At 37.2% G+C, this 12874-nt stretch overlaps 1 protein-coding gene across 3 annotated transcripts in view; it reads right to left on the bottom strand.

Moving 5' to 3' along the window:
- The window catches only part of MCM9 (minichromosome maintenance 9 homologous recombination repair factor), an 84986-nt gene that overhangs the window by 32805 nt on the left and 39307 nt on the right, over nt 1-12874 (bottom strand). For all 3 annotated transcript variants that reach the window (XM_028168665.2, XM_057527744.1, XM_057527745.1), the window contains one exon: nt 359-533. In XM_028168665.2, coding sequence (XP_028024466.2) covers nt 359-533 — 175 coding nt within the window. The remainder of the gene's footprint in view (nt 1-358; nt 534-12874) is intronic.

Genomic DNA, 12874 nt, shown 5'->3' with positions numbered 1-12874 from the left:
TTTCAAAATTCCTAACATAGTACTATGCCCAGAGTAGACACACAATTACTAAATGAAAGGATGAGTTGAATGCTGCATTGAAAGCTCTTCATAAGTTCCCTGCAAGAATTAAGTCAACTTACATTTATACTTTAGCCTTCCTTTACTTTTTCTCAACACCTCATTTTTACTTCTTCATGTATCTCCATGGGAAGACTAATGTGTGTTTAACGGTGATAACTGATAATCTCTTAGAGGACCACACATATCTTGCAGTTCAATATGGTTCACATTTTCCCATAATCATATATTATGATTACTATTCTATTACTATGATTACTCACTATTCCCATACATTTTAAAGAAAAGAAACTCTTACCCAGCCTTGGCAACACTTATGGTTTGTTGCTCCATTGCTTCGTGGATACTGGTTCTGTCATGCTCTTTGAGGCTATTAAACTCATCAATACAGCAAAGGCCTGCATCTGCAAGGACTAATGCCCCAGCCTCCAAATTCCATTCTCCTGAGTCTTTTACAGCAGTTACTGTCAGACCTAAGGAAACAAGCAAGCTATGTTAGCTTTTATTTTCGAAAGCATATCTTATAACTATGAAGGTAAATAAATTCCTATATTTTAAAGGGAAGGGGATAGAGTCAAGGCTTTAATTTCTACCAACAACAGATGGCATCAGGACAGCTACTTCAGGTATCCATTCACTGGAAGATCTCAGGAGATTCTATGTTCTGAAAATCTAATATGTGTTATTGAGTATTTTGTGGCAGACAGAAGTCCCCAAATTTTCTGCCTCTCCTTGGCAGGTACGCTCACTGAGCAGTCTAAACTTTTAGACGGAGCAAACAGATCTCCAGAGATCTTATGACAATAAGTGCTGAACTATATGCTGTTTACAGAGAAGAGTCCAAAGACAGAGAACAGTAGATACTGCAGTCCAATGATGAAAACGAAACGTTTGCTGCCAGTCACAGTGTGAAGGAGAGGATTCCCTTCATAAGTATTATCAGATTTGAGTTATCCTTTATACCAGTCAATAAAGCAGAGCTGGTCAAAAGCAAAGGCTTTGGAGCCACCTAGACTTGGATTTGAACCTTGGATCTGTCATTCTGGCTGGCATATTGTAGACAAGCTTCCTAATACAGGCATACCTTGTTTTATTGAGCTGTGCTTCACTGCACTTCACAGATACTGTGTTTTTTACAAACTGAAGGTGTGTAGTAACCCTGAGTAGATCAAGTCTACTGGTGCCATTTTTCCAACAGCATTTGCTTACTTCATGTCTCTGTGTCACATTTTGGTAATTCTCGCAATACTTCCAACTTCTTCATGATTATTGCATTTCTCGTGGTGATCTGTGATCGGTGATCTTTGCTGTTACTACTGTAACTGCAGGTGTGGTGGGAATAGTCAGAGAACTAGAATTAGAGGTGGAGCCTGAGGACGTGACTGAATTGCTACAATCTCATGATAAAACTATGAGGAGTTGCTTCTTATGAATGGGCAAAGAAAGTTGTTTCTCGAGATGGAATCTACTGCTACTGAAGATGCTATGCAGATTACTGAAATGACAGCAAAGGATTTAGAATATTACAGAAACTTAGCTGATAAAGCAGCAACAGGATTTGAGAGAACTGACTCCAATTTTGAAGGAAGTTCTACTGTGGGCAAAATGCTACCAAATATCGTCGCACGCTACAGAGAAATCATTGGTGAGAGGAAGAGCCACTGATGCGGCAAACTTCCCTGGTGTCTTATTTTAAGAAACTGCCACGGCCACCCCAACCTTCAGCAACCACCACCCTCATCAGTGAGCAGCATCAGCATTGAGACAAGACCCTCCACCAGCAAAAAGATTATGACTTACTGAAGGCTCAGATGATGGTTTGCATTTTTTAGCAATAAAATATTTTTTAATTAAGGTATGTACTTTCTTTAGATATAATGCTATTGCAGACCTAATGGACTACAGCATAGTGTAAACATAATTTTTATATCATTGGGAAACCAAAAAATTCATGTGACTTGCTTTACTGCAGTGGTCTGGAACTGAACCTGCAGTATCTCTGAGGTATGCCTGTATATCCAGGCCTCAGTTTATTTATCTATAAAAAAAGGATAACTATAGAAAATACTTAACAGATTCTTAGATATTCAAATAGAATATAAATAAAGCTCTTTAAAAGGAGCACAATGAGTAATTATAACTATTGTTGATAAAAATTGATAAACCTCTGGCTAGACTGATCAAGGAAAAAAAAAAGGAGGAGACACAAGTTATAAACATCAGGAATGAAAGAGGGGCCATCACTATAGGCCCTAAGGACACTGAACTAATAATAAGGAAATACAATGAATGACTCTATGTCCTAGCTTAGATGAAATGGTCAATTTCTTCGAAATATATAAACTGCCAAAGTTTATCTAAAAAGGAATAGATAACTTGCAAAATCCTGCATCTACTTTGAAAATTGATTCTATAGTTAAAGACGATGCAAAACAGAAACCTACAGGCTGAGATGACTTCATGGTGAAACCTACCAAACAGTTATGGAAGAAATAATACCAATTATACCAAAACTTTCAAAAATATAGAGAGACAAGGAACACGTCCTAACTCATTTAATGAAGCCAGCATTATCATGACACCAAAAACAGATAAAGATATACTAAAACTACACACCAGACCCCTCATTAATATAGATGCAAAAAACCGTGAAAAAATAAAAGTAAATCAAACAATACATAAAATGATAACAGATCATAACTAAATGAAGTTTACCTTGAGAATGCAAGGCTAATTCAACATTCAACTATTAATCACTGCAATTCATCATATCAACAAACTAAGGAAGAAAAAGCAAACCTCAACAGATACAGAAAAAACACTTGATAAAACTCAACAATCATTCATGATTAAAAAGAAAAGAAAAAAAATCTCTCAGAAAGCTAGGGAACAGAGGGAACTTCTTCAATCTGAAAAAGGGTATTTACAAAAATCCTGCAGCTAACATACTTAATGATAAAAGACTAAATGCTTACCCCCAAGATCAGAACATGGCATGGAGATCAGCTCTCATCACTTATTCAAAATCATACTGGAGGTTCTAGCCAGCGAAATAAAACAAGGAAAAGAAATAAACAATGTACAGATTGAAAAGGAAAAATTAAAATTGTTTATATTTGCAGAAAATACGATTATGTAGAAAATACCAGATAATCTACAAAAAAATTTCTAAAACTAATAAGTAAGTGTAGCAATGTTGCAGGGTGCAAGTCAATATACAAAAATCAACTATCTTTCTATATATTAGGAAAAAACAATTAGAAATTGCAATTTAAAAATAATATATTTATAATATTACCCCCAAATATGAATACTTGGTTATAAATCTTAAAAAAGATGTGCAAGATCTGTGTGTAAAAACTACAAAGCATTGATAAAGGAAATCAAAGATGATGTAATCAAATCAAGAGATATTCCATGTTCATGGAATGAACTGAAAACTCAATACTTTTAAGATGTTTCCCCAAACTGCTCTATAGATTCAGTGCAAGTCCAAACAAAATCCTAGTGGGATTTTTGTTATAGAAATTGACAAGGTGATTCTAAAATTTATATGGAGAAGCAAAGAAAATAGAAGAATCAAACCGAAAAAGAAACTAGGAGGTCTCACATGACCCAATTTCCAGATTTACTACAAAGCTGAAGTAATCAATTTTGTGTGGTATTGGAGAAAAGATATAGACAGACAGAATAATGAAATAGAATAAGAGTCCAAAAATAGGCCCACAAATATATGGTCAAGTAATTTTTGATAAAAATGAAAAAGCAATTCGATGGAGGAAGGATACTCTGTTCCACAAATGGTGCTGTAATAATTGGGTATCCTCATGCAAACAGAAAAAAACCCCCAATATTTCTCCATACCTCACATTTAATACAAAAATTAACTCATAATGAATTAAAGACCTAAATGAAAAATGTAAAACTTACAGAAGAAAACATAGGAAAAAAGCTATGTGAGCTCCTCTGGTTTCTGGTGCAGCACTTAAAGAGCTTAGAAGTTGCTAATCCATCCTAAAAAGTGAAAACCTAAACAAACTGAAAAATCAACAATTGTTCTAAGATCCATCAAAAAAAATGAGCTCACAGGGCAAACTGCTCCCCCAAAATTGGAAAGACAGAGAATTATAACTCACCAGAACAGAAGCCTCTATGGGCACCAGCACTGGGACAGGAAGCCCTGAACTGTAACTGACAAATTGCTGGAGCCTCCGTGTGGACAACTCTGAGAATGAAAAATTCCTTAGGAACCCAGTCATGGAGGGGGTGGGTACAGACACTTTTGTGAGTTTTACCTCCAAGAGCTCTACCAGGTTCTCACATTGAATATCAACAATTTGTCTCTTGACATTGTAAACAGAGAGATTAAAAGTCTAAAAAAAAATCAAAAAGAAATTCTAGAGATCAAAATCACTAGAGATGAAGAATGCCTTTGATGGGCTCACTTGTAGAGGGGACATGGCTAAGGAAAGAATCTCTGAGAATAAGGATACTCAGTGGAAATTTCCAAAACTGAAAAGTAAAGAGAAAAACATGGAAAATAACAGAACAGAATATCCAAGAACTATGGAACAACTACAAAAGGTGTAACATACATGCAGTGTATGTAATGGGAACACCAGAAGAAGAAAGAGAGACGGAACAGAAGCAGTATTTGAAGCAGTAATGAGAAATTCCCAAAATTAATGACAGACACCAAACCATGGATCCAGAAAGCTCAGAGACTATAAAGCAGGAAAAACACTGAAGAAACCATACCTATGCATATGATTTAAACTTTAGAAAATCAAAGGTAAAGAGAAAAGTCTTGAAAAAAGCCAGAGGGGGGGAAAAACCACCTTACCTATAGAGGAGCATAAATGAGAATTATATCCAACTTCCCCTCAGAATATTTCAATACAATCTAAAAAATACATTACGGCAAGACTAGCATTCAGAAGTGAAGATAAAATCACACTAAATTCTGCACTGGTTGGATAACATCCAGAGCAGGAGTCAGCAAACTATGATCTGTGGGCAAAATCTGGCCCAACCACCTGTTTTTGTAAAAATCGTTTTCTGAAAAAAAAAAAAAAAAAAAAAATCGTTTTCTGGAACACAGTCATGCTCATCATTTACATATTGTCTACAGCTGTTTTCACACTACAATGGCAGAGTCAAGTAGCTGTGACAGACATTGAATGGCCCTCAAAAATCTAAAATATTTATATCTGGCCCTTTACAGAAAAAAGTTGCTGACTCCTGATGTACAGTATATCTACATTGAGACATCAAATTTTAAAAGAAATACTAATAAAAAAGAAAGTAAACAAATAATGAAGGACATGGAAATAATGCCACTTAAAAAATAGTTTACTGCATAGGCTATGATTAGCCTGAAACAAAGATTTAGAGAAGAGAAAGTAATAATTATTACATATTTAGAGAACTATCCTATGGAAGAGCAATTAGGCTAATTTGGGGTGGCTTCAAAAGAAATAACTGAGACCAACGTGCAGAATTTTACAGGGAACTACTGGAAACCTCGAGGTATTTAAAAAGGAATGAGCTACCTTGCAAAGTAATAAACTTTTCGTCAAAGTAATCTTTAAGTAAAAGTGGAAAGTCCACTTATCAGAGATAGTGTAGAAAGGTATTCATGCAATGAATAGGTGGCTGAACAACGCGAAATTAGAAAACACCGAGATGAAAGAAAATGAAGATACAACATACCACAACTAATGGGATGCAGCTAAAGCAGTGCTTAGAGAGTAACTTATAGCTATAAACGTCTACATTAAAAAAGAAGATAGATCTCAAATCAACAATCTATGCTGCCACCTTAAGACACTGGAAAAAAAGCAGAGCAAACTAAACCCAAAGCAAGCAGAAGAAAGGAAATAATATATAACAGAAACTACTGAAACAGAGAATATAAAAACAATAGAGAAAATTAATGAATCCAAAAATTGACAAATTTTAGCTAGACTGACCAAGCCAAAAAGAGAGAAGAATAAAATTACTAAAATCAGGAATCAAAAAGATGGGACATTATTAATGACTTTACAGAAATAAAAAGTATTACAAAGGGACACAACAAATAACTGTATATCAACTAATTAGATAATTTAGATGAAATGGACAAAACTCTAAAAAGACACTACCAAAACTGACTCAAGAAGGAAAAGAAAATCTGAACAGACCTATAATAAGTAGGGATTGAATTAGTAATTTAAAAACTACCCACAAAGAGAAAACCATACACAGATGGCTTCACTGGTGAATTCTATCAAACATTAAAAGAATCAAATATGAATCCTTCACAAACCCTTCTTTAGAAGTAGAAAAGGAGGAAATACTTCCTAACTCGTTCTCTATGAGAACAGTATTACCCATACACCAAAAATCAAAGTAAAGACCAATATCTCTTATGACTACATATACAAAAATCCTCAACAAAATACTAGCAAACCAAATCCAGCAATATATAAAAAGGACTATATAACCATAATCCAGTGAGATTTATCTCAGGAATCCAAGATTGGTGGTATAACACCTGGAAATCAATTAATGTAATATCCTCATATTAATAGAATTAGGGACAAAAGGCATATGATCATCTCAATAGAGGCAGGAAAAGCACTTGACAAAATTCAACCACGCTTCATGAAAAAACACTCAAACCAGGAACAGAAGAGAACTTCTTCAACCTGATAAAGGACATCTACAAAAAACCCAGAACTAACATCATTCTTGATGTAAGACTGAATGCTTCCCTGTTAAGATCAGAAACAAGACAGGGACGTTCACTCTCACTGCTTCTATTCAACACTGCACTGGAGGTTCTAGGAAGGGCAATTAGGCAAAAAAATGAAATAACAGACATCCAGAGGGAAAGGGAGAAGTAAAACTATCCCTGTTTGCAGATGACATGATCTTACATATAGAAAATCCTGGGGCTTCCCTGGTGGCGCAGTGGTTGAGAATCTGCCTGCCAATGCAGGGGACACGGGTTCGCGCCCTGGTCTGGGAAGATCCCACATGCCGCAGAGCGACTGGGCCCGTGAGCCACAATTACTGAGCCTGCGCGTCTGGAGCCTGTGCTCTGCAACAAGAGAGGCCGCGATAGTGAGAGGCCCGCGCACCGCGATGAAGAATGGCCCCCACTTGCCGCAACTGGAGAAAGCCCTCACACAGAAACGAAGACCCAACACAGCCATAAATAAATAAATAAATAAATAAAATATTAAAAAAAAAAAAAAAGAAAATCCTAAGGAAACCACTAAAAACCACAACAAATGAGTTCATCAAGGTTGAAGGATACAAAATCAATTTTTAAAAATCCATTGTATCTCTATATACTTGCAGTGAAGAATACGAAAATATAATTAAGAAAGTAATTCCATTTACAAAGCATCAAAAAGAATAAAATACTTAGGAATGAATTTAACAAAAGAAGTATATAAAGCTTATACTGTGAAAAGTACAGAACGTTGTTGAAAGAAATTTTAAATGACATAAATGAAAAACATCCCATATTCACTGACTTTTTTTGCTTGTGCTTTTTATCATCTCTCAAAAATACTGCCTAATCAAGGGCCAGAAGATTGATTCTTGTGTTTTCTTCTAAGAGTTTTATACTTTTAGCACCTTACGTTGATGTCTTTGATCCAGTTTGAATTATTTTTTGCATATGGTGTGAATAGGGATCCAAATTTATATTTTTGCATGCGGATGTCCAATTTCCCAGCAGTAACTTTTGAAAAGACGATTCTTTCCCTAATGAATTGTCTTGGAACCCTTATCAAAAATGAATTGACCATAAATGTATGCGTTTATTTCTGGACAATCAACTCTGTCCTATTGGTCTATATCGTTATGCCATTACCATATTGGACTTCATCAAAATTAAAAGCTTTTGTGATGCAAAAGACACCCCCAAGAAAATGAAAAGATAACCTACACTACAGGAGAAAAATTTTGCAAACCTGGTAAATACAAGTCTCTTATCAGAGACTATATAGTCTATATATATTTAGAATATATAAAGAACTCACAATCTAATCATAAAAAAGACAAATAACCCAATTTTTTAGATGGCTAAAGGAGCTGAAAAGACATTTCTCTACAGAAGATATACAAATGATCGATAAGCAAATGAAAAGTGCTCAACATCTTTAGCCACCAGGGAAATGTAAATCAAAACCACAGTGAGAACCACTTCTCACAGCACCCATAGGTATAATCAGAAAGACAAAGTAACAAGTGTTGGTGAGGATGTGGAGAAATTGGAAAGCTTATACACTGTTGGTGGGAATGTGAAATGGTGCAGCCACTCGGGAAAACAGTCTAGTAGCTTCTTGTTACCACATGATCCAACAACTCCACTCTTAAGCATATACCCAGAAGAATGAAAACATATGTCCCCCACAAAAATTTGTATACAAATGTTGATAGCAATATGTCTGTTATTTAAAAAAAATCACTGTGTAATCATACCAGGGGTATTTGGAGATAGATTCTTTGCATGCTGGATTCAAGGCCTTAACAGGCACAAATTCTACCAACAAGATCTACCAGTTAATTAGCTATTAGTTCATTGTGAAACCTTTCCACTTCCTATCCTTTCTAGTTTTCTACCTTTTCTAAATAACCTTGCATATAAGGCCTCCAATCTCAGGAAGCTGACTTGCCTAGCTTCCGTCAAGCGTGACTCCATCTAACGTCATTTGTCTCTATAGTAACCGACTAAAAAAGCTGCTGTGCTTAGCAGAGGCTTTGTGCAAGCAGTGGTCCAGACTAGAGATGTTTTAAAGACTTGAGTCCCCTCTCTACTTACCACTGAATTCTTCCTGGTACTAGCAAACAGGAGAGGTGGAGGGTGAAAGAGAAAAGGACAGAATGTAAAACATGAAGGACAGTGGACTACAAGTAGAGACTGAGTTCAAAAGGAAACGAGTTTAGAAGGAGCTTCATTTATAAGAGGACTAAGAACACATGGTTAAAAACTAGATACAAGAAACAGAATGTAATTATCAAGCATTTCCATCCATATTCTTCTGGTCAGAAACAATACCATGATGTTGATATCAGCAGATTGTGCACAAGAAACACGATTATGGTGCTTCAGAAAGCTGACTAATATCGACAGCAATCCAAAAGGTGTTTAACAGTATAGTCCAGCTATGGATAAGGGGCCAAACACAGCTTATCTCTTCAACAAATGTGTAACCTAATGGTGGGTAGCAGTGAACACAAAACAGTGAAACTGTTACAGAGAATGGAGGAGGGGGACATACTTTATGTAACAAACATAAAAACCTTATTAAAAGTGTAATGATGCATTCCAGGATCTATCCTCCCCCACCTCCCAATCACTCCTCCTGCAACAGGAGACTTGGCATCTGTGGCCTCAATGGGGAGGCTCCCACAGCTCTGCCTTGGCTGCAGCCTCCTCTCACTCCCAGTATATACCGGGGCAAACCTCCTTCATGGAGCTTTGTTCCTCAAGAGTTCATTCATCAAGTCATTACTACAGTGTCTGCCAGCCCGTGGGTTCTTCCAGGAAATTATACCAATTGCTTTTCTGCACGTAAAGTCCACTTTAAATATTATCCAACACAGTGGACAGAAAACAGAGAAGCACTAAGTCAGCAATTAAAGGAGCAGGTTTCTGAGCACCACTGTCCTCATTTGTTATCTGGAGATGATATCTTACCTTCCTACCATACCAGCGTGCTGCAAGGCTCAAAAACAGGTTATTTAAAAATCTTTTACAAATAGTAAAGAAAACATCATAGGTATATACATATATACCATATATCTGTATGTATACTGTATATATATACACACACACAGCCTTTATTGTGATACCGTATTTTGCCTCCCATAGAACTTTAACCATTACTGTTAAAGTTGCATCTAACACTTTCTATTCTGTACCATACTGACTTGATTACATAGTTATCTTTCCTACTGGACCATAAGGTCTTTGAGGATGATGCCCACATACGTTTTTGTCTTTGAATATTCCACAGAGCCTAGCACAATAATTCACATAATAAATACTCTCTCTCTATATATATATAAAATGAGTTATTATTATTAAAATCATTACTCTAGGAGTTATTCCTTCTAGAAATGTCTGTAAACTGCAGCAAATCTCTACGTTCTACATTCATACAGAAATTTTCATTTAAAACTATCGTGAAATTTTGACATCCTATAACTAATAATAATAGGGAACCCTTTAAACTAACTAAAGATCATATTACAACAAGCCTTACATGAGAATTTTGTTAAGAGATGGGGACAATAACGCAAATGTCTTCTCAAAGAGAATTCAACATAGTGATAATATAATTACCCCAGGTGAAATTTAGGATTTGAACAAAGGCAAGAGGTCAGCATTTCCATACCTACGATAACTTCTGCAGCTGGCAGGGTCTGAGACTTGATTTAATTCTTAGTTCTAATACATTTTAATCCAGTATATTTTAACTTAATCCAATTTAATTCTAGTACATTTTAACTCACTCCTTCATCTAGTTTTGTGTGTGACCTCAATTTAACTTCAAGTTTAAGATACTTAGGAGCCCTCTGTAGATGAACTTTGGAACACAGACACGAGTTGCATCTGGTCTGCTCAGAATTTAAGGTGTGCACGCCCTACAGTAGGCACCTCCTCTGAGGACAGCTACAGCACCCCACCCCACCCCAGCCCACGACCTGCTGGCATGCCTAAATGACCACCTCATTCCCCTCCACACTTGATAGATGGACAGTACGTGGATTAAACACACTTAGAGTACCAAATAAACTTAATTCTGGGAGGAAAAATTATACCTGCATTAGTTGGCTAGGGCTGCCGTAACAAAACACCAGACTGGGTGGCTTAAACAACAGAAATCTATTTTCTCACAGTTCTGGACGTTAGACATGAAAGATCAGGTGTCAGCAAGGTTGGTTTAATTTGACTTACAAATGGCTGCCTTCTTGCTGTGTCCTCACCTGGTCTTTCTTCTGCGCATGAGTGCCCTTGGTGTCTCTTTTTTTTTTTTTTAAATTTATTTATTTATTTATTTATGGCTGTGTTGGGTCTTCGTTTCTGCGCAAGGGCTTTCTCTAGTTGCGGCGAGCAGGGGCCACTCTTCATCGCGGTGCGCGGGCCTGTCATTATCGCGGCCTCTCTTGTTGCGGAGCACAGGCTCCAGATGCGCAGGCTCAGTAATTGTGGCTCACGGGCCCAGTTGCTCCGCGGCATGTGGGATCTTCCCAGACCAGGGCTCGAACCTGTGTCCCCTGCATTGGCAGGCAGATTCCCAACCACTGCGCCACCAGGGAAGCCCGGTGTCTCTTTTTATGTCCAAATTTCCTCCTCGTATACAGATGCCAGTTAGAATGGATTAGGGCCCAACCTAAGGGACTCACTTTAACTTAACCACCTCTTTAAAGGCCCTGTCACCAAATACAGTCACAGTCTGAGGTACTGGGGGCATAGTAGTGCTTCAACATATGAATTTGGGGGTGGAGGGCACAATTCGGCCCATAACAATAGCTAACTAGGTTCATTTATCTCTGTCCTAGGCATTAATTTAGGCTTTGTTCATTTAAGAGCCAAAGCATCCTTTTTCAACCATCCTTCCCCCAAGCAGTCTGTACAGAGAGAAGTGATTTGGGGATTACATTCCGTGTAGACCTCCAAGCATCATGTGGGTCCCCTTGGGTACCTAAGACATGACAGCATTCATGGTGACCCATCTGTTGCAATATGGTTAACTGTTTGAGGGTCACCAAAAAGTTGTTCAGCAACAGATCTTATAGACTGCCTCTGAAACCAGAAAAATGCTTTTATAATCTTTACCCCTATGGCATGCCAGTTAATTTAGAGATATGCGAGGGCACGTCTGAGAATCCCTTTGGCCTTTCCTGGAAAGCACTGTCAATGGTGAGGAAACTATTGGAGAGCTTATCCAAAGGCTCTTTAATATTTCTGAGGGGCAGTAACAAAGAGTTAAGATGGGAAAGGCAGTATGAAAGGCCTGGAGCCAATTCTGTGGCTTCCAGTGAACTATTAGGGAGGGGTTTTTCTCCCCTTAAATACTGTTATATACGACATGTTAAACAAAAGATTTCAAAGAAAATAAGCCAAACTAGTAGAACCCAGTAAATCTTCTCATTCTTCATGCTGCATATCCACCAGAAGCGAATCTTGTGATAAGACGCACCTTATTATGACACACCTATGGTCAGATTCAAAATGCACTTGATTTTATCAAGCTTATAAGGTCATTTTTATAAAGCAAGTGGATTAGAATCTCCTCTTAAGTGTGCCTGCAGTAATCAGGAAACTGCATACACCATTCTCAAGGGAGTCATGTTTTATACTCCAAATGGCTATTTATCTTATATGTCCAGTGTGTCTTACAGCATACAGCAATTTATACTTTATCTGAGGTGGTATTAGGCCCAGCACTAATAACAGAGAACAGAAAATACAGTTTCTCACTCGACGTAATCTGCATCTGTCACCACAGTATCACTCTTATAGTCTAATGCACACAAGCAACTGAGCTTGAGGCAACCTTTTCTGGTAGGTCATATTTGACTGCTAATCCACTCACGATAAAATGGGATCCCCACTCTAAGTACTTTCCCTAAATGCGGGGAGGCCTGGTATTAGCTCTCCCATATTAATTTTCAAAGGACCATCAGATGAAGAAGTCATCAAAAGCAACCTACTTAGGTATGAACAATGCCCAAAGAATGATAACGGAAAAATTCTCCGCACCATACTAAGAGAAAACTTCCAGCATAGATGATACTTAAGAAATAA

The sequence above is a fragment of the Balaenoptera acutorostrata genome, chromosome 14, assembly GCF_949987535.1.
Source record: "Balaenoptera acutorostrata chromosome 14, mBalAcu1.1, whole genome shotgun sequence".
Classification (NCBI taxonomy): Eukaryota; Metazoa; Chordata; class Mammalia; order Artiodactyla; family Balaenopteridae; genus Balaenoptera; species Balaenoptera acutorostrata.
Note: the sequence above shows the minus strand (reverse complement) of the source record. Positions and strands in the feature narration are given on the sequence as shown.